Below are 22,943 nucleotides of genomic sequence, written 5' to 3'. Positions count from 1 at the left end.
TGCAAAGGTACAGGATTTGGGCTGGACAGAAAAAAACATAAGCTATTTTTCTTCCTGAGCTGAAATGGGGTGGCTTGTTTGGTTGGCTTTGGTTTAATCCTGCAGAACCTGTTTTCACAGCAAGTGAAATCTCCAAGACCTACATTAGCAAAGACACATATGGTCTGTACATTTCTCTCAGCCTGTTACAAAGGGCATCACGGAAATGAGTCTCACTTTAGGCTTCAACAGAAAAAAATGATGTGGGGAAAATGCAAAAAAACCCCCAACGAAAATAGGTTTTCCCTTGAATTTGTCTGAAATGCTTAAACCTATACATGCATGCAAATACAGTAAGATATGGTTAATTATTTTGGATCTTTAAGTCTGTCAAGCTAAGATCCACATAGGGATTTAGGTGTTAGGACTCTAAGTACCACATTGACACACTCTTTAGATACATGTATGACTTCCAGGGTCAAATCTACAATCTGTACAATATGTGGGGAGAATAAGATGCCTCAGAGTAGGATTCACAACAGCCAGCATACTAAGCGGGGAACTTGGTGTGCCTTAGCTTTCCAAAATGGAAACTAGAAGTAGGGGGGGATACACCTTCCATCCCACCCCTTGTAAGGCACATGTGTCTGGGCTAGGGATTTGCAACCTGTGCAGAGCAAAGGAATTCAAGAGTCTTTGGGCCAGAGAGAAGAAAGTAGAGGATGCGTGACTCCAGCTCTGCAATTCGGGCATTTGCACAACAGTTGAGATCTGTTATGATGTCTCCTCCAAAGAAAACAGACCATGCATAGAACCCATAGTCCCCATAGGTCAAGTGGGGAAACTGAGGATAGACACGTTAAAGATTGTGAGGTCAAGAGTCACTGGGGGAAAGACTCGTATAAATAAAGATATATGTTTTTATAGGAACAGGAGAAAGGACGCAAACTTAAAAACAGGGAAATAATGGTCATCAGACAGCACAAATTACCTAATGAACACACTTTTTACATTTTAATTGACTAAATGAATGGTTTATGATACTGCTTGCCTCCAAGAGACCCACCACCTAGAGCTCAATACCTAGCTATGAACAAAAAGCAGCTGGCCAAATTTTCAAGAGCGATCAGAACTGACTAGAGTGAGAGGTTTCAGGAAAACCACTACTGTGACTGCCACAATTGGTGCTGAGCACTTTGGAAACTCTGAGCTCTGTAGTGGATGCTTGGAAATCAGGCCCTGTTAGAGTGCAAATCTAAATAATAGAGAAGGAAACTTTGTCGCCATAGTAGTCACTTCTTCATGGTAATCAGAGTTCAAGGTACAGAATATTGGGCAGGGATCTTTGTAATAAATTGATTTCACTGTGTGATAACACTTTAACTAGACTGCTCACAAAGCAAACTGAATTTAAAGATCACAACTCTCAAACTCACAAATAGCGCAACCCAACTACTGAACAGGCTTGCCAGACAAACATTTCCATCAAAAATACAGCAGGTGTATTATTTAGCGAAAACCCAGCTTTAATGCATTACAAATCAATACTTCTCGTTTCCCTCCTCACGTTTACCATCCCTGCATACACCAAGCCAAATACCGCACAAAACACAGGCGTATGAAAATTATTCAGATCCCCACAAAAACTCAGCTGGAATGAAATGCAGCCAGACATCATAAATTCTGGCAAGAGAGAGCTTGAAGTCTCAGTGGTAGGCTCCAGAGCATTAGGGCCACATCCTGCCCTTGGAGGTTCAACCTAAACTGAACTTGCCAGAGTGACTCTGCATTTGTTTCAACAAAGCAGAGTAAAATTTAGCCCTACGGCACCTGATTTTTCTCTCAAGATTTCTGCATTGGTGCAACCCTATTATCTTCAACGAAGTTACTATCGATCCACATGAGTGAGAGAGAAGAATCAGGCCTATAAAATCTAATCTTGCTTTCCCTGCATTTATTTTAAGCCCTTTGAACCACTGGAAATCTTAGAAAAGCAGATTTTCTTAAGTCATTTCCTATCTTTCCTAAGTTTGACTGAGTGGAGAGAACACCACAAAAACAGCATTTTTCACGGGTATTGTGCAAGCCAGATTCTGCTAAGAGCTGAAAGAAAAGAGGCTGGGAGGAAAATTCAAAAAAAAATGAACAAAAAGTTTCTAATTTCTGTAGACCTCTCTTTCAGTTTGGCATTTATATAAAGGCTGATGATGCTTCTTTTTTTCAAGTCATAGTTCACCCAACCATAATTTCATTGCACAGCAGTTTTGGTTTCCTTCCAATCATTCATTATGAACACATTAATTATATGCAAAATGCATCATTTGTCTTTTTTTTGGAGGTGAAAATGGAAAACCCCAGGGTGCTTGGAGTTTGCATTAAATTCCACTTCTAATTTAACTCTATAAAATCATGTTCCCAAAGTAGAGCTGATGGTTATGTTTAAGAAGAGGCACCAAATTTCTAAATAAAAACTGCCAATTTAATAAATCCCTGCACTGATTGTGGATACCTGATTTCTTTAATAAGTCATTGTACCTTTAAGAGAAAGCTAATATATAGATTAGTTGGCAATTGTGAGATGCATCTAATCATTTTAAAGCACGAGTATGAGAACTGCATTGAATATTCATCATTCAAAAAGTGAAGAAGAAAAGGAAAAACCTGTAACACCACGCTCCTTGGTTTCATTATTATTGTCTCCTCTTTTAATGAAGACATAGCACACCACTTTGTTGGTCTAATTTACACTATAGATCAAAACTATATGAAATTTCCTAATACTGCGAGGGTGAAAAAAATTACTATCTACATGACTTACAATGCACAATATTATTTTAGGTTATGAAATTAGCATCTCTATGCAGTTGCAAATGATTGCTAGGGTCTGCTTAATCTGGCAGCAAATTTCTAGTCCTCAGAAAGCTGAATACTATTAAGACAATTTTATCCCTACCACTAATAACTGAAATCTCCTGTTAGAGCTAAATCCTCCCAGCTTGTTTGTTCAAATGTTAGATCACACTTTCGAAGATGGAAGCAATTACCACTGCAGTGTTTATTTGCAATTTTTCTATCAGAATGACTCGTATATCTGGCATTTGAGGTTGCTGTTATTGTTTTTTCTTCCCATCAGTCTCACACGCACAATCTGTCTCAAACCGTGAATAGAGCTACATTTAGCAATCATTCACATATATACAACTCCCACTGAAACCAAGAGATGTTTAACTGATGGCAGAATTTGGCCCATGGGCTATAAAGGGATTGGTGAACCCCTACCCAGGGAAAGAAATTATAACATGATTTTCTCTTATAAAGCAAGCAGATAGAGTGAGAGAGGACCCATGTATCTCTTTCAGTGCTGTAATGCTTGAGTAATTCTTCTCAAGTCATTGGGTCTACTGGGGATTCCCTCTGCCATAACAAAGGAGAATAGGTCCTATTGGATCCAGTGAGACCTTTAGTGAAGCAAACCATTACTGAAATACTAGAAATGTATTTATTAACAACAAGGACTCCACAGTTTGGTATCCAACTATGAGTCTACTTTGACAATGGGCCAGGGAACATTTGGTGTGAGTGAGCGTATAGACACTCAGACATTAATTTAAGCCTTCAGAGTTATAAGAACAATTAGCAAATTGCCCATCATGAATGACACGCAGCGGGGGGGGGAGTTTGGGGGGGGGCACCACCACCCAGTACCCCGTGGTGCCACTGCTCCACCTCTGACCCCATACACTCCCTGCCACCCCCGTGTCTGGCCCCATGTGCCCCTCCACCCACCTTGTTCAACCCTGTGGGGCTCCCCACCCCATGTGCCCAGCCCGGCGGGTCCCCCGACCCTCCACCGCTCCCGGCGGGGACCCGTAAGCTCCCCACTGTTTGCTACTCCATCTCATGCCACCACCAGCACTGTGCCACCTGCACCCCGCACCGCTGCCTCTGAGGAGCAGGGCTGCAGCAGGGCTCACAGGCCTGGCCTCATTCCCCTGCTCCATCCCCACTGTCATAACAGTGCTCTGCCATGTGTAGTGCCATCAGGTTGGTTGCCAAGACAATCAGTCAGAGTGTAAATAAAGTATTATGGACAGACAGACAGACAGACAGACAGACAGACAGACAGACTGAAGCTTTTATTATATTAGAATTGAGGGCCATGACCTCAAACATGAAGTTGGAGGTGGGAAGACTCTCTGATATCAGTTGCATGACAGGGAAATTAAAAAGCATCTGTGACACCCTGAAAGTGTGAGTGATGGCCATCTTCTAGTAGCCAACCCACAGAGGGCACAAGGAACCAGGTGTTTCTTTTAGCATTGCACATCTATCTTAGGGTCTCATTCTGACATACCGCAGTACAGTTTCCAAGGTGCAGCTGCAGGAAGTTGATATATATTTGGAGATGAAGGACATGGCTTCTGATCCCAGCTCCTCTGTTTGCTACAGTCTATGTGGAGGCCCCCATATGCATGTGAACTATGTAGTAATTAGGTCTTGTCTATAGGACACTAATTTTTTACTGAGAGAAGCAAAGAAGCCAGGAGGTAGCCGTAGAAAAGAAGGGAAGGACAGGGTGTGAGTGGAAATGACCTCCTCTACGTCTTGCTGAAGACAAACATCCTCTCTTACTGTAGGAAAGCTGGTCCATGGCTTAGACTGTGACTTTAGAAACCCCGCTTCAATATTTGGCTCCGCCCCAGGCTTCTTAAATGATTTTGCGCAAATCTCTCGGCCCCAAGTCCTCCAAGGCTTTTTAAGAAGTTTGGAAGCAGGCATCTAAATACCTTCCTGCATCAGGGCTTTAGGCTCTTTGGGCATCTATACACGTGCTCCGGTACCAAGGGGGCGGCGCTTTAATTAGAGCAGCTCTCAGAGTCCCCGCAGCATCACATGGATTCAGCGCCCCATATTTCAAATGGCAGTGGGGGTGCATTAAATAAAGCTCAACAAGCATTAGTTAAAGCACCCCCGCCACCATTTTGTAAAGAGCAGACACACGATGCGGAGGCCTCTGGGGTACGTTAATTAGCATGCTCCAGCAGACTCGCTGCCATTGTTCCAGTGGGATTTCTTTCACCGGAGAGATTGTGAGGCCACAAGTCTGGGGGTATTGTGACTCCAGACCGCAGAGAACAAAAAAACAAGAGAGAGAGATGCACAAAAAGCACAAGATGTGTTTATTTAGTCAGAACCTTCCTATTCCTAGGAAACGGGCAATAAAGCTCTCTGGAAAACTCTGGATATTGCTGCAATACAGAGCATTAAACCGCAGTACATATGTCCACAATTTTGTTACTTACCTTTTGCCTCATTTGTGTTATTAATTCTCTGTATGAGGTCGCTATGGAACAGCTCGGAAGCTGTATTAGTGAACACAGGAGAGACATTAGAGGTAATGTAGACAAGTTGTCTGTTGTAGCTCCTATGAACAGAGAAGGGTGTTCTCCATCTGCTCTTCAGTTTATCTGGGCTAAGCATGTCATGAAAATGATCTGGTGCAGCAGTAGAGGTTCCCCAAGCTGTTTGCTACAAGGGAGTGTTTCCCCCTCACTTGCTCTGCCAAAACCAAAAAGGACTGTTTTGTCTTCAGAGTAATAATTTACCAATGTCATCTTGAAATAGGTTCTGGAAAATATTTCTCTAGCACTCTTACCTAATTTGAGAAGACCCATTACTTCCTCAAGGAAATCAGGTAGACCGTTTCTAGGATTTTAAAATATAATTATCTGCTAATAGTCTCACATCTTATATGTGCCAATCACATGTTTTAGAAAGAAGAGCAACACATTCAGGCTACTTGATGCCAGGTAATACGGTGAGAGGATAAACTTCTATTTTGACGTTTGTGGAATTTCCTTTTGTCTTATTTATTCTCGAGTTACCTTACATATTCATTTGAGTGACATCACATTATTATGGTTAGCATGTAAGGTAGCATGACCTTAAACTTGTATACCAGCTTTTATCTGAAAGGATCACAATGCACTTTACCACTTAAACCTTGGCTCTTAACGAAATTATGAGTAGTCCCATCAGAGAAGTGAAGCTGCTTCTGGCATAGAAGCAGTTTACATGTTTCATCTACAGCAATAACACACAACAGCTTAGGAAAGGAAGTGAAAAGTCACTCTATTGTCTGATTAAAAATGAAAGGGAGATCTTAAGGAGGCAGTATGTGATTAACCATATTGGAATTTGTCTCAGACATTGGTAGTAACTTCCCTAAGCTTTCCATGGAAGGTGCTGTGGAATCACAGAATCACAGAAAGAAGAATCCTTACTGACCATGCAGCTCTGGTTTCTCAACCATTAGATACGGCCCTCCAGGAGCACCATGCCCCAGCTTTGATTTGCACTAACCTGGGGGAAAATGCATCCCATACCAACCTCACCTCCTGAAGCAACTGGGTGCATTTTGGAAGTTTCCCAGTCATGCAGTCGCTCAGATGAATGCTCCATAAAGGTCTTCTTTTCCCTAACATGCCATTTTTGCATAGCATATGGAAACATAACAGCCAAAGGTACGGTACAGAGCATGGCAAAAAGTAACGCACAGAAATTTATGGCATGATAGAAGATGTACTGGAAAAAAATAAAAATTATAACTAATGGATTGCTTATTGCCAATCCGTAAATTGCCATATCAATGGTCACTGACAGACCTCATTTACTGAGGCAGGCTTTAGCAATGCAATAAGACACCAAAATCTGACTGTTCACCATATTTAATAACCATTCAAACTGTGTTAAGATAGCTCCACTTATCTGCAATCTCAGAAATGTGTTAATAACATGGGACCAAATCCCACTATTGATTTTCAAGTATAATTTTCTATTAAAACCAGTGGAGAATATTACTTTAAAAAAATAAATTAATGGCATAATATTGCCCAAGGTTCCACTATAACAAACCCCCAGTGTTATAGCTCTCTAAGTCTCATAGCTCATAGTGACAGATAATCTTGTTTATCCTATGTTTTCACTGCAGTATCTTTCCTTTGCACTACTGTTGCAGCCAGAGGCCTCTGTGCCACCAGTGCTTGTTGGTGTCTACCTCTGATGAGTAGTGAATGAAATAACCAGCAAAGAATCTATAGCTCTCTTTTCACTTCCCCAAGGGGCAATGTTTGATTTCATCAATAAGAACAATATCAGCAGCTCTGCAAAGAGCTGGGAGCCCACCACTATGACCCTTCTATTTTAGATTCCACTCCAGTTTTTCTGTGTTAGGATCTGAACTTATTATCTCAAGGCTCAGGGTTTGTAACGCCAGCTAGTTTTATAGCTATTAACTGCTGCATCCCACATTCAAAGGAGGTATTGCAAGCTCTGATAATAAAGAATGTGGCTAAAGTATTAATAGCCAGGGCTCACTGAATGATAAAATCTACCTTGTCTTTCTTAATCCATGGCCTCAATCTTCAATACACCAACAATTTGCACTAAAGAGATTGTGTTTGGGTAAGAAGTATAAAAAGAAAAAAACCCCACAGCATATTATTTTGCTGTGTGTTAGGGATTAAAAATGTTTCACTCTTGATTTGTGGAAAACAATTCAAAATGCAACACTTGTGGCCATGTTTTAGGTAGCTCTAAGCCAGGAGCGGGAGACCATGTAAAACACAGCAAAAAAGCCCTACCCACCTTTGGTCAGTGTGGGAGAACACACTCATTTTTAGCATTAAAATAATCCAAGTTTCTGTTGCACATGGGACTTAGTGAAGCAATACTCTCAATTATAAGCATCTGCTGTCCTTGCAGTGGTATCATATTCCACTGATTGTAATTGTGTTTTGTTAACAGGATGCAATTCAATTAAGGCCAAATCAAGACATGTCTAATATTTTAACAATATAATATCAGGCCCTAACAAATTCCCTGCACAGAGGGGGAAAAGCCTGATAGAGTTACTAGGTACAGAACATCCTCTTCAGTAGCATTGCTAATACCCTTTTTAATACCAGTACAGCTGCTTTCCCAAAGCCTGGTTGCTTTATTATGATTGTGATTGTGAAGAAAAGAGTTCATATCTATGTTATGAGACAAGGAACAGAAAATCACCAGCAGCAAACTTCATGAAAAGGACACTGTTGACAAAAATTATAGGCCAAAATCACAGGTGGCCTCAATTGATATTGACTCCATTTGAAGTCAAAGCCTTACCTCAGCTGAGAATCAGGCCTAAATTATTAAGGAAATTATTTCCCTTTTTATTAAAATCTCTTCTGTCATTATGTCATTACAACAGACAGATTTTTGTTTTTCAAATTGAATTTATTTTTTCATTACCTGGAGTTTCCAGAGTTGCTGGACAGTATGGAAGAACAGCTGTTTGTTTATGCTGTGTTCTCCTTTGCTTTTCTTCCTAGATGACCTTTATTTTGGATTAAGGAAAAAACAACAAAGGAAAGAACAAATAAAGTGCTCATGAGCGGGAGAATGTCGTGAATCACCATGTAACGTTGTACAACAGAACAGACAGTCTCCATTAAAAGCACCCATTCAAATACATGGGAAGTCGGAAAAAAAACAAGGGCAACATTGGCCTCCTACTGAACCAAATGGGGCAGCTGACAACCGACACCCAGTTGGCTGACATCGTAGCATAACCAATGGTGAGGATATTTGAGAAATGGTGACATTTGGGAGCCGTTCTTGAAGACTGGAAGAGGGCCAGTGGGGTGCCTATATTCAAGAAAGAAAGGAAGGAATATCCAGGGAACTATGGCCCAAACAATTTGACCTCAATCCCTGGAAAGATCTGGGCAAAAATCATCAAAGAAACCATCAACAACTGGCTAATGGCAGGCAGCATTCTGAAAGGGGGGCAACATGGCTCCATTGCAAGTAGGTCTTGCCTGGCCAACCTCATTTCTTTCTATGACCAGGTGATGCATCACCTGGACAAGGGAAAAGAGGTTGATGTCATTTACTTGGATTTCATAAAAGCCTCTCCCATTATGGCCTCATGGTAAAATTGAGAAACTGCAGCCTCAACAACCTTACGGTCTGATGGTTGGGGAACTGGATCCATGGTCAGACCCAGAGAGTGGTAGCCAATGGAACCGGGTCAACATGGCACCTGGTGACCAGTGGTGTCCCCCAGGGTTCAGTACTTGGACCAGTACTGTTTAATATATTGATAAATTTTCTGGATTCAGGTGTCAGAAGTGGACTGGCTAAGTTCACAGGCAACACCAAATTATGGGGAAGTGTGGTCATGCTGGAGGATAGGCTGAGGATTCAGGCTTACCTGGACAGGCTTGCAAAGTGGGAGGATCAAAACCTGATAATGCTGAACACAAAGAAATACAAGGTGCTCCACCTCAAGCGCAAGAACCTACATCATACTTATAGACGCTCATTAGCACCATGACTGAAAGAGACTTGGGGGTCATGACTGATCACAAGATGAGCCACCAATCCAATGCAACAACCAGCAAAGCAAATAAAACTCTGGCTTGCATCTACCAATGCATCTCAAGCAAGACCCAGGAAGTCATCCTCCCACTTTACTTAGCCTTGGTGAGGCAGCACCTGAAGTACTGCATCCAATTCTGGGCTCCACACTTTAAAAAGGACATGGAGAAGCTTGAACGAGTCCAGAGGAGAGCCACTTGCATGATCAGAGGTCAAAAGAGTAGGCCTTATGAGGAGAGGCTGAGAGGCATGGGATGCTTCAGTCTGGAGAAGCAAAGGCTCAGGGGTGACTTGGTGGCAGCCTATATGTACATAAGGGGCATGCATGAGGAACTGGAAGAACATCTGTTCACCAGGGCACCCCAAGGGAAGACAAGGTCTAACAGACACAAATTGCTGGAAGTCCATTTTAGACTGGACATAAGGAAAAACTTCTTTATCATCCGAGTCTCTAGAGTCTGGAATAGATTCCCCGCAGAAGTGGTACACGCACCTTCTCTAGATACCTTTAAGAAATGCTTGGATGCTTATCTTGCTGGGGTAATTTGACCCCAGCTGACTTCCTGCCCCTTGGGCAGGGGGATAGACCTGATAACCTCACAAGGTCCCTTCTAGCCCTAATGTCTATGAAATCTATGACATTTTTCCAAGGCATGCTATTTGTTTTATTCTAAGAACTGGGTGTCCCTTTATTTAAGTATTTATGACTGCTTATACATGTTCTCAGGGGTGGGTGGGTGTTTTAATTAGAGCAGTTCCTAGACAGACATGCTAATTAAAACAGCTCACTGTCACATGCATTAAGCAACTGGCTTAATACATGTGATGGTGAAGTGACATGGGAGCATTCTAATTAGAACGTGAACAAGTACATGGATAAGCAGTCTATGGGGTTTTTTTGTAAAATAGAGGTGTCAGAAAAAATACACAGCTGTGGGTTATGGAACGAATAATTTAATCTAGCCTCATAAATGAAAATTCACCATTATTTCTTTTTTTTTCATGTTGAGTGTCTGTCAAGTGTCCCATTAAATAGTTGGCCCACAAAAGTTGGAACTAATGTAAAGCTGTCCTTAGTGTCAGGCGAGCAACTGCACTTATAGTTGAGTGAGGCCTCAGATAGAAATCTTTCAGTTAATGTACAAAACTACATCAGACCATAGATTAGGCTTTGAATTTCCTTCATCCTGTACAAGAAAATGGAGACAGGTCAATTTCACTTATGTTTATAATCAGTTTCACACTCTGATTCCTATAGACAAGACTGTAAATTATAAACGTAGAGCTTTCAATTTTATGTGGAAAAAGAGCTTTCATTTACTCACAAAAATTCCCAACCTATTTTTGTAAGTCTAAATCTAAGGCTGTAAAGCACTTTCAGATGAAGAGCAGCCTGTCATACAATAATCCATCTAAACCCTTTCAATCTTGTGAGCAGAAAGCTGCAAAGGAAGTTTCATTCCTAAAGGAGAAGAGGTGAATTTTGTCTTTTGAGCTGAGTTTCTAAACAAAAGGTATAGAGTTAGGAAAATCAACTTCCCCAGCAGAAATTTCAGAAGCATATACAATACACCCAGGGAAGGTTGAGGCAGGGGAAACTTATATTCACTTTGGATAACGGGACTACTGTGTGAAAGAAACCATGAAATTTGCAAAATAACTATGAAATTTACAAAATGTGATGAATTAGGGAAAAAACCATGCCGCAGAAAACAAATTGCTGTGGAATGTCACATGTTTCCATCTACTGTCATATGCAAGACCCCCCCGCCTCGAAAGTCTCCTTCTGCTCTAATGGTGTGCTCACTCAAACATTTCTCTATGAGACAAAACGAAAAGAGGAAAACAATCTTTTAAAATCCTGAGCTTTCTACTTCTCCTTCACCAGGAATTTTACAACAACATCTCATGCCACAGCACTGACAAACAAAACCTCAACCCGCACCAGCGCCCACAGAGCTTCAGCCATCAAAAGAAAGTTCAGGACCAGGACATTACATCAGGGTATCATTCTGAGCATGTTCTGCTCCGAGTCTCCAGTACCCCAGAACCTGAGAGATGACAGGAGAGAGACAGCTGAGATTTACTTTTAAGTACCAGCCCTCAGCATCAGAGAGGCAGCAAAGTAATAAGAGCAAAGGAAAAGCATATGGATTCAGGCCTAACAGAACCCTTTTAAATATTTTCCCCTCATGTATTTAAGAGCACAAAAAGAGTAGGCATTGTAGATAGAAACCCCAAAGAGTGACTTTAAAATGCTTTTCAATCTAGCTAGCAAGGGGAAGAGGATCAGAGCGACCCTCAAAGAAAAAGGAGGTCAGCATATGAACTGAGCACCAAATGAGCCCTTTTAAGTGGCTACTGGCTGTGACTGAAATAGCCAACCCAGCTTGATGCCTTCAGGTATCTCCCAGCTACCCCACTACTTACTTAGATGTCTACCAAATTCATAAGGCGGAAACATTTTTTTTTTTAATTGCAAGTCTTTTGGAAGTCCGGCCCTCACAAAGAAGTGCTTTATGCAATTATATGTATTGACCCTGTCCAGTGCTGTCATGTTTCTGGTAATTACTGCTCTCAGGAGCTCTAAAGCCAAATGGAAATGCCCACCAGTTTAGCTATAGGTCAGATAGCTAATGTAGTGACAGGCCTTCAAAGAACTCTAGCAGAGAGATTCCTGATGTACGATGAGTGAGATTTGGCTGACAGGTACTTTACTTTTATCTTGTACCTTAAAATATATTACAAGAAAAAAAAAGCTTAAGAGGAAAAGGTTGTACTGAGCCTCTCGAGCGATATTTGCATGGAAAATTTGGGGCTGCACTCTTAGATCACCCTCTTTATCTCATAGGGTTGAAACAGTCAGACATTGCCATTGTGCCGCCATAAACGTTTTTGTAACCAGAGCAAAATGCCCAAAATTTGTGGCCACAACATAAATGGTATGAATTTGTGCTGTTTTATTGCAGCAGGCACCTGTTAGGTTCATGGCTGGAGAGTATGGTCAGCCCAGAGCTGCCTGCCCTCTCCAGCTGCCCCAGGCAGGCATTCCCAGGGCATCAGGGGCCTGATCCTGAAACCTCTGGGAATTCCTATTTCTGAGCCATGCAGGATCAGGTCCCTGAAGCCTCGATTTCCTCGACCGGGATTCCCTGGGTGTCTATTGACGCTCCAGTGCAGTCCCAGGGCCGGGACCACCTGTCAGATTCTTGGCGCACATGTCTATAAGCAGGGCACATACCACTCACAGTCAGCACTGCCGAACTGTTTTATTTGGCTATGTCTGTTTCTAGCCATACAGAATATTTCTGTTAACAGATTAACTGATGGGATGGATGAGAATGAAGTCAGGTCAACTGCATACACAGTCAACGACAGACGGGTCATTTGCAGAACAACCGTACACTGCCAGTTTCTTTATAGCGTTATGAAGATAGAGAGGGAATTTGATCAGAATCGGCACCTCCACAGGAAGAAATACCGGGTACAAAAGAATACACTAATTTAGTGGAAAAAGTCAAAACAAGGATCATTGCTTGAAAATAAATGCCAGACAAATTCAAATTAAAGTAACAAAAAGGCAAAAAATGTTTTTATAGCAATTTGAACAACTAGCCTTTGGAGTAAACTATCAAGGGAAGTGGCAAATTCCCCCTAAATATCTTCAAATCAAGCCAGGATTTCTTTCTGGAAGATAAGATTCAGCTAAATACCAAATCATCAGGCTTCAGGTAGGGGTAACTGCATGGCATACTATGGGCTGTGTTATAAAGGCAGTCAGACAAGATGATCCAATAGCCCCTTTCTGGCCTTAAAATCTAGGAATCTATTCACTTAAAAGCTACAGATCTTGTAAGAATCCAGAACTGAGCACAGAGGTGGGCAGAAAATATGTGATGCTGCGGGTCTCTTCTTGGCTGTAGCTTTTCAAGTAATAAAAGATGCTCAAGCCAGGATTTCACCTTAACTTTCTTCTCCTGGAGATTTTAGACCTAGCTCTCATATCCCCAAATTAGTCAGGGAAAGATGACAAAACCTTTGCCTCAGCAAATCATTCTGCAGGATCTATCATCCTCTAACGTATCCAAACACTAGTTGGGGAAAGCAAAATAATAATTAACTTCAATCCAATTTAAAATGCCACAACCTCTCTCTGCTCTCATTAGTTTTTCATGTTAGAAAATAACTGTGTTCCATCAGTCACTGGTGCTGCTACCTACTTCCAAATGGCCTCTGTGGCAGCGTTGTGAAGAGGCGTTAGAGCAACAGGGAAAGCAACTCTGGGTGTGATTAATGAAGAGCTGGAAAGGAAGCAGTGCTAGAAGATGTCAAGAAGTCTGGACAAGAAAAAGCATCAGTGGGAGCTACTGTAGTTCAGGGAGGAGAAAAGCAATAAGCAGGGAAATTCTGTAAGCACAGACGTATGAGTTGTCCATCCATCCGAGTACATACATACCAGTCCTCCCCATAACAGCTGAGTCTTTCAACATGGGCACTGGGATATAGCATCATCTATGATATACAAGTAATCAGTTAAAACAATGTGAATTCAGAGGCTAACTCCATTGTAGGGCTCTTCTGGTGTTATGAGACTTATTCTTAATTCAACTTTGCACCAGAACCCCTCTGCAGAAATGATAGCACCATAATTCACAGTGATATAGTCTAGTGTACACTACTGCAGCAATCGCAGTGTGCAGGTCCTATTCTTTGTACGCAATTCCTGCCCGAGTTTCTTAAACATCAAGTAACCTTGTTTACACTTACATCAAAAACATTGATATGAATGATTGGATTAATTTCTTGTTTTCTTTTATTACATTGTCTCAGGCAACGGTTATCAACCTTTTTAGATTCAGTGTACCCCTCAGAAAATGCAAGCTCTTAGTCTTCATATGTTTTTCTTTGTGGACTATGGGAAACAATAGAGCAGTTCTTCTGTTGCAAAGGATCTCAGAATGACCACAACAGGTCAGGATATTTTTGACATGATGAATCCCTGTTTGAAATCCCTGGGATTACCTTGTGAATCATGTGCAAGTGGTTGCACATCTAACCATGCTAATTCTGCCTGGCTCCTCACATCACCCTTCAAAGGATCTCGTGGCACCCTAGTTGAAAACCACTGCTTTCGGGAGCTGAGGTCATAAATCAGGGACTTTTGCAGTTCTGTCTATTCCAATTTATTCATTGTACACTTCAGCCAAGCGTCTTCTTCCCTTCTTCCTGTTGTAAGATCGCAGAGGGATAGGAAAGGACATAAGCTTTTCAGTGAGTGCAGGATACCATCTCTAAAGAGAGGATACGGCAGATATTAGTGCACTATAGCCTTGAATAAAAGTAAAAGCAGCTGCCAGCAAGGATCTGAAGCATGAGTCGGCCATGAAGCTGGAGAATTATAAAGAGAAAAAGTGTAACTGGTATCGGTTCCAATCTCAGACTCATCCAACAATGCTCCATTTCAGCCTGCATCCAAAGCCCATTGACTTCCGTGGTCTTTGAAACAGGCCCTTAAAAACCTTGTGTAATGTCCCTGGCACCTAACATTGTAGGTCCTTGTTATTTACCAAAAAAGAAAAAAAAGTCACCTTATAAAATGTTATTTTCTACTTCCCAGCTAATGCTTAGATGAACATTTAGACCCAGTTCCCCCCCGCCCCTCCATGCACCTCTTCATTCTCCACATATGTGGAAATTGGCTTGAAAGCTGCTTTCTGTTCACTTCCAGCTCAGATTTTTCTCAGCTCATGAGCGAGTGCACACTGGAGCTGTCTCCACTTCTGGAAGTGTCTGCAAGTGAGGTCAGGGTGCCCGTGCTTAAGGCAGAAAGTAAGAGTGATCAAGTCAGCAACTATTCATAGCATGCACAAAAGTAAACAGAAATGGCAATGTTTTTTTCCCCTTTAATTTATCTGTGTTCCAAGAGTGGCAACACTTAAAGAAACAGGAGACAGGGAATTTGGACACGGAGCTGTAATTTCAAAGGTGACAGGCTTTATGGTGCTTCTGTATTTGACAACCAATATTTTATGGATATTTTTGGCAGCCATTGAAGAGACTGTTCAATGGAGTTTAAGTATTTCAGAGCATTTATAAAATTACAGTACATATCGGCATTATGATTGGCAAAATGATTGCCATCCATGAAGATGGGAATGGAGATATTTAACTGTGTATTTTTAATCGCATCTCTTTGTCACAGTAGCTTCCTTTACAGTGCAGATAGCTGCAAATAAGTGAGACATTTCCGGATTATCTCAGTTGAAACTGCAGACTTCGGCATTGAAACTAATTGCCAAACAATGTTTAAAAGAAACAGCTGTGATCAGCTTACTACTATCAACGGTGTGATTTTTAATGAATGACACACTGTGCTTTAGCAGCAAGTTTATTGTCAGAAATCATACTTTATACCTTTCAAACTTTACCTTCTATAACGTAAGGCTAATTTAATAGGATTCCTTAAAAGATTCACTATTGAAGCCCTCAAAAAACAAATTTCCTAATGCCTAAGGTGCTCTACCCACATGAAAACAGGATGTCTAAGCATCAAGCATATTGAACACAAGAGAGAGACATTAGGGTTGTTTTTCAGCAGAAGGAGGAATGCCAAAACAGATGAAGAACTTTCTGCCTTTATAGAAAGTAAGAAAGGGGGTGGGTGAGTACATAAAGAATACACTAAGTTTCACTTCATTGGGAGAAAAGCCAGCAATAATCTAGGACACTCCTCATATTTGAAAAGGGACCTTTAAAGTAAGAGTTAAAAAGGAGGTCTAGTATATTTTACAGCATTTAATGCCCCAGCTTAAACCAGCTCCTCTCTTGACAATGTGGTCCCAACTCAGCCTTTAAATTTCCACTCCCCATTCTGCCCTAAGCATTCAGAAGTAAGGGTGGAGGTACCTAGTCCTTCTGTAGCCAGAACCTCAGACGCATGAACATGCACATGCACACACCAATCAAAGGGTCTACATGAATTTGGGATGTGCAGAAATCCCCCAAGCTGCAAACCCAACAACTTAGCCAGTTTTTAAGGTAATGACAGGAGACCAAACCTGAACAGGGCTGTGCATTTCCTCTGAGATGTTAATTCAATACGAATTGAGGGCATTTAGCACCTTGCAGAACAGACTATTACATATGTTGACAACACAATGGTTCAAATGGGGAACACATTTATTGAACTCAATTACACCAATGTAAAAGGGGTATAGGCAAAATCAGCATTAGACCCAGTGCATTTACTTTGGATTGCTTTAGAGGTACAAAATGTAGGTCAGCGATTAACCCTAGGGATAATTTTAACAGAACCAAGTTAATTTTTTGTCTTCGGTTAATTACTCATGGAAGCCTCCGTGGAACGTGTCAATATTCTTTTTCACTCAGGCAAAACCAACACATTAACACCAAACTTACTAGACCCAGCTCTTTACTCTTCTCTCTTTCAACCATCACATGAAATTTTAACACAGAAAAATAGTCTGGGTCAAGGTCCAATGCTCCTGGGTTTTGCTGTTGTAAACATGAAGTGGCTCCAGTGGTGTAAACTGAATTACTCCAGATTTACAACAGGATACGCAAGAGTAGAAAATAGTCCTCAGTTATTATCAGGTAATAATTAGTTTGTAATCATTGTCCTGGGGTCAAATACTCTTATTTATTTCCAGGCATAACTTCATACAAGTCACAGCTACACTTAGGACTGCTCTTTAAGAGTAATGTAAAAAAGAATGGGGGTCCTTTTGTCTAGCCATATTCTGAAGTTGTGGGACAGAGCTAAGTTCTTTCAGAGTTAACCAATGTAAACATGTGAATTTAATGGCCTTAATAATACTTTCTACCAGAAGTACATTTGTAAATAAGTTTTAAAAGTGCATCCTTATAGCTATAAGGAACTATTTTGTTTTTGTAACTTTTTGTCTGCCTAGTAAAATCATATCTGAGACCAGTGAGGGCTCTCTAGAGGCGTGAAAGCATGTGTTTGGGGCAATTTTGCAGGATTTTCCTGAAAGTGCATCAAAGAAAGAGCATGGTTGGTGCCTTGTCTTTGCTGGGATTCACAGTGGTCTACTTATCCTCTAACAAGAAGAGAAGCCAGTCAGCTGAAAGAACAAGACTAAGTTCAAGCAGAATCCAGCTGGCTGAATCATATTGCAAAGTGAATTTAAATAAATAAAATACATGAAAATGTCGCACTCGAACCACACAAGTGCCATGCTGGAAAACCCTTGCAGCAGGATTGTGATGCACAATTATCCGCTTTATGCCTAGCAGATGGAAAGGATGTTGGTGGGGAGAAAGAATTGAGTAAACCTGAGGGTCCAACTTAAAGAGTGAGGTTGGGATGTCAGTGCACTAGCTCTCATTAGGAGGATGCAATCAGGCAGGCATGAGCAGAGCACGGAGTTTGTAGAGGGGGATGCGGGAGGAGAGACTGGTCTTGCAGTGGCACCTCTGCTTTTTTGGTTTTTTTAAGTCCTTGAATCTATTAAGAATTGCCTCCCTGCTCCTAGCACTGCCTCCCTTGTCCGTGCTCAGTGGCTCCTCCACCTGCCGCTGCTGCTGCCCCAGTGTTCCCATCTGACTAAGTACTGGGGGTGGGAGGCATCACCTGAACCACTCCTGCCCCACTGCAGGCATGCTGCCAGAGAGCCATGCTCAGCCCGTGGCAGCAGTGGACAGGTTCCCCATCCCTGGACCTGCTCCCAGGATAATAGGGAACACCCAGGGAACCTGCCTGCTGCCACTGCCACTGCCACTGCTGCTGTCCCTCAACTCCCCACGCCGCCCAGCTGGAGCAGGGCAGGAGCAGCTCTGACTAGCGGAGCAATACGTATTATTTGTGTCAGTGTAGCACGCAGGTGCCCTTATCACGCACCAGGACCCCATTTTGCTAAGTGCTGTAACAGAGAACAAGTGACTGCCCCAGAGAGTTTACAATCTAAGTGCAAGACAAGATACGAAAGATAAACGCTGCCAGACAGGAGAGTAAAAAGAATGTGACTTGCTGGCACAACGCTGTCTTTGGACTATGGAATAAGCACGTGGTTCTGTGTTTTGCACTAGGGAGTACGTGGGAAGGGATTCAGGAATGAGAAAAGAAATAAGAATCCAATTCAATCTGGTGTGATTTTACTGAAAGAAAATTACTCCAGGCACCCCCTGAGTAACTGACATCAGCATTTGGTCCTAAACCTGTACAAAATGGGGAAGGGGGAAAAAGAGGGAAAAGGCTGGATAAATAACATCCAGAATCTTTTTATATAAAAATAAATAACATAGCTATAGAAAGAAAAAAGCCAAACTGGAGAAAAAGGTTTGCCCGTAGGCATGATCGCCACAATACCTGGGAATATGTTATCAACATGTGCTCAGCCTACCGCCCCCATATAACACACATGGCTGTTCACATGCCTCATAACACAGAGGGCAACTCTGCTGCATGTGAAATGGATGCTGTGACAGGTCACTGTTGATTTATACTGCACCACTCACGGAGGAAGGAGTGATTGCCATCTTAGCCCAGCCACCGTCAGGTTGACACACCGTACTGAACTAAACTTCACCCCGGGATGTGGTGGAAGTAAACAAGCAAAACCAAAAGAGAGCGCATTTCATTTACTATGTGCATTGAGCAAAATCACATATTGCTCTCACGACACCCTCCCAGGTTTGCTCTACAATCTGATTTTTAGTAATCTTGTTTTATTCTTTTTCTAAGAGCAGCAAACACTGCCCCTGAATTGTTTTCCAACACTGTATGCTCAGCTGCCTTCACCTTTTCTGCAGGGAAAAGACTCTATATTGGATTTTACTTTTACCCTAGCAGGTAACATTTTGCATAATACAAACAATGGAACTGCGAATGGGAAGGACTCCATTCTGGCACAAAAGTAGCATATTCCTCTTCATATGTTGACACTGTGCAATACAGCTCTTTATTATTAAAGTTTTAAACAAATTCTTACATCTCCAAACCAGCTTTGGGCTTTAGTGAGGAAGTGTGAAGGGACACAGCCCCATTGTGTTGCATCTCTATAAGCCCTTTGTTACCAGTCAACAAAGTCTTTAAATGCCCTGCTGAATGGGAATTTTGCCAAGCAGCAAACCAGTTACTTGGCCTTATTAAGGGCACCTCCTACTGGTCCTTTCAGAGAGTGAATTATGCTTTCTTTACTATCAATCCCCTGCTAGGTTTCTGAAGGGAGAAAAAAGCTGCTCAGAGGTGGAGTGGAAACTCAGAGATTAATGAGCAGAAGCCAAAGACACTTGAACAGCATTACCTTAAAGGTGCAAGGTCTTTTTTATTTTGTCAGCTGAATCCAGGTTATAAAATGGGACTTAAAATAACCACATCTTTGAGGAGTGACACCTCAAAAAAGATCCAGAGGTTCAATGTGAGAAAAACTTTGCAGAATTCTAGCTTGCAAAGCAAAGCACAGCCCAGGGAACTTGCTGCAACGTACAGATTCATGGCTCCAAATGCAGCGTGATGAACAAATACATGCTACAAATAGGTAGCAACATATGCACAAATAAAATGCCCAGCTAGGAAGCAACCTGCTCCTGTAATTACTTTTCTGCATAATCGCAGCAGATACCACTCCTCTCTGTACCAGGAAGGCAGCTTATTTGCAGTGTGGGTTTGGCCCTCCATACAGTATAGGGCTTTCTTCACTCCCCTCCTCACACACGCACTGTCCATCTCACTGTATGTCAGGAAAGAAGCCTGCAAGTCAATCATCTTTCAAGAAGGAGGATCACTGACATGTCTCCCATCTACTAGCCTTTAAGCTGCAAATTCAAGAGAGACACCTATTCATTATCCTGCTCTGATTGCCAGGTCCCACCTTCCATACAAGTAATTGCAGAGGACAATGCTGAGAGAGACATGCACATTGCACACATGCAGTCACACACAAATGAGCCTCCTTGCATTTAATAGAAGCATCTTTCAGTTCACTTGCTAGCCCTCACACACACACAAAAAAAACTGCCCTCCCCCCCCCCAAAAAAAAAATTAAACATTTTTTTTGGAAAAAGAAACCTCATCTACACAAACAATTTAAGGCATTTCCATTAGCATACAGCTGACAACCTGAATGATGCTACAACAGAGTGAAGATCTTTTTGCAAAGGCTTCGTCTGCAGCACTTTCCCCATTACAAAAAGCTGCTTTAGTAGTGTCCGTGTGCGTGTGTGTGACTGTGTGTGTGTGGGGGGGGCCTTCTATTGTTCATCAGTAGTTGGTGTGATAGCTATTTGTATGCATGTGTGTTTATTTTATTGTTGCAGTTTGTGGCTTCCCTCTTCCTGAGATCCCTCCTAATGAAACACTGCTCATTTTCTTTGGGAGACAAAACCAGTGATCACTGGAGAATAATATTTCTTCACACACATTCCCCCCCACCTCTCCCCACCACTACCCCCATGCTCTCACACTCCTAGCCACCTACAGATCAACACTGCACTTTTTTTAGTTCCTAACACTTCTTGGATAATGCTGGTGTTTCATTTTTTTTAAAGAAATCTCAAATTCCCAGCTCTGCTCCATCTCCTGCATAGATGGCCCCTCAGCATCACTGTATCATTTCCCCCTCTTTCCTTCTCCATCCCAATTCAATACACAATTGGCTTTGCCATTTTTATTTAGAAAATGTGCCTGCCCAAGTGCAAGAGAGACAACCCCAAAGAATATCAATCAAAAGGAGTTTGGATGGGGCTTCAGAGAGAACTGCATTTTCTGTCCCCTCAACTCGTATCTCAGTTTTCTTCATTTCCCTTTCCACGCTCCTTCCCCCTCTCAAAATATCCCTTCCCCTCAATCTCAGCCTGAAGATCCCAAAAGCTACAGGCAAATATATCCAATAGCAAGAGGAATTAGGTGCAAAAAAGAATATGAACCATCCCCTCCATACACACACCATCCCCTCCATACACACACACACGCACGCATACACACACACACATACACTACTGCTACGTCCTCCCACATTTCTCCTTTATTTTTATGGGTTTCCTTCCTTTTAGTGGCTCTCCTTTTTGAAAACACTACACAAGGTGCTTCTCAGCCCAATTCTCTCTCTCTCTCTCCAAATCTATGTCAAGTGCTTGCAAGAGCTTACCCTGACGAACAACAAAAACCAAACCGAGAGTGGAGGGGGTGGAAAAACAAAGTCTGTTAGCGCATGAGAAATGGGCACATTCCTTCAGGTTCGACAAAATTCACCCATTATCTGTGTAGTGCAAAAGCAAATAAGGCAGAGACGACTTACCGGTGACTTGAAGATGCAGGCTGATCAGAGAAAACCCGAAGAGTAGAAAAGCCAGCTTTGGTACCCAAACACATCCAAGACTATTCTCCATATTTCAACGCACACCTACAGAGATTTGGGTCCTGAGCACCAGCAACAACAAAACACACGCACACACAAGCCCCTTCTGCCTCCTGTTCTTCTGTTTTTTTTCTTTTTCTTTTTTTCTTTTTCAGTCCCTGCTGACGGGAATCAGCAATGGGAAAAGGAGGGAGGGGGGGAAGGAAAGAAAAGTTACATTCAGTCCAGGAGCCTCCAAGCCTCCAGAATGTGTCAGGAAACTAACTCAAGGAAAAAAGGGAAAGATGGGGAAGGATCTTCCCACTGCTGGAAAACCATACAGAGAAAAATCCTGACAAAAAATAGCTGTCCAGGGTGCATCAGATGATGGGGGGCTGGTCCGTTTCCATCACTGCATTAAAGTACCAAAAAAAAAGAGAGAGAGAGAGAGAAAAAGTCGGGAGAAAACAAAAGAGCTCGTGATTTTCCTCCTTCTTGACAGATGTTGATGAGGGGGGAAAAAAGAGAGAGGGAGAGAAAAGGATGTAAAGCTCTCACTTGTTACTGGAGCTGTCCACCAGCAGTATGTGAGATGGGAGTTAGAGCTGTAACATCCATTGATCCGAAGAAGTGGAGGGATGGAAGGGAAAACATGGAGAGCGGAGAGAAACCAACTGGATCAGGGAAAAAGATTCCACTGGAAGGGGGGAAAAAAGGACTGACTGAGCCTTGCTGCTTTCAGCGGCTGTATTTGCTGAGTCTACATATGAATGAGCTGTGATGCCCTCTGTAGGCAAAGCGTGGGAAGTAACTTTTCCTCAATGGAGCTAATTAATACAATGCATTTCCCCGCTTTATGTTGCTCTTGCTCCTGTCACTGCAAAACTCCCTAGTTTAGGATTGCAGAGGGCTTGGCTGATTTGTTTTGTGTGCTCCTGTGAATTTGACCTGCACTGACAGTTATTTAAATCATTAATCAGAGCATGCTATTTTACACACAGACACACACACACACTGCAAATCTAAAGCATTCAGAAGTCAGGAGCTGGGCATCTAAAAAAAAGTATAATTTCTTTTTATATAAAAGCCTTTTGATTACTAAGAAACTTGGAACTCTTTTTATTTATCTTTTGGATCTTGAGATTTTAATATCCACTTTTTCCACACCTTTTTTTTTTTTTTTTTTGCAATCATGAGATGCAAACATTCCCTGTAAAATAAAAG

At 42.0% G+C, this 22,943-nt stretch overlaps 1 protein-coding gene across 2 annotated transcripts in view; it reads right to left on the bottom strand.

Moving 5' to 3' along the window:
- The window catches only part of DCC (DCC netrin 1 receptor), a 1,013,322-nt gene extending 990,993 nt beyond the window's left edge, over positions 1–22,329 (bottom strand). For both annotated transcript variants that reach the window (XM_090037801.1, XM_090037802.1), the window contains exon 1: positions 21,681–22,329. In XM_090037801.1, the coding sequence (XP_089893927.1) occupies positions 21,681–21,771 (91 nt within the window). In that variant the 5' untranslated portion in view covers positions 21,772–22,329. The remainder of the gene's footprint in view (positions 1–21,680) is intronic.
- Positions 22,330–22,943: the final 614 nt, after the last annotated feature.

The sequence above is a fragment of the Crocodylus siamensis genome, chromosome 3, assembly GCF_052110815.1.
Source record: "Crocodylus siamensis isolate JL-2025a chromosome 3, ASM5211081v1, whole genome shotgun sequence".
Lineage (NCBI taxonomy): Eukaryota > Metazoa > Chordata > Crocodylia > Crocodylidae > Crocodylus > Crocodylus siamensis.
Note: the sequence above shows the minus strand (reverse complement) of the source record. Positions and strands in the feature narration are given on the sequence as shown.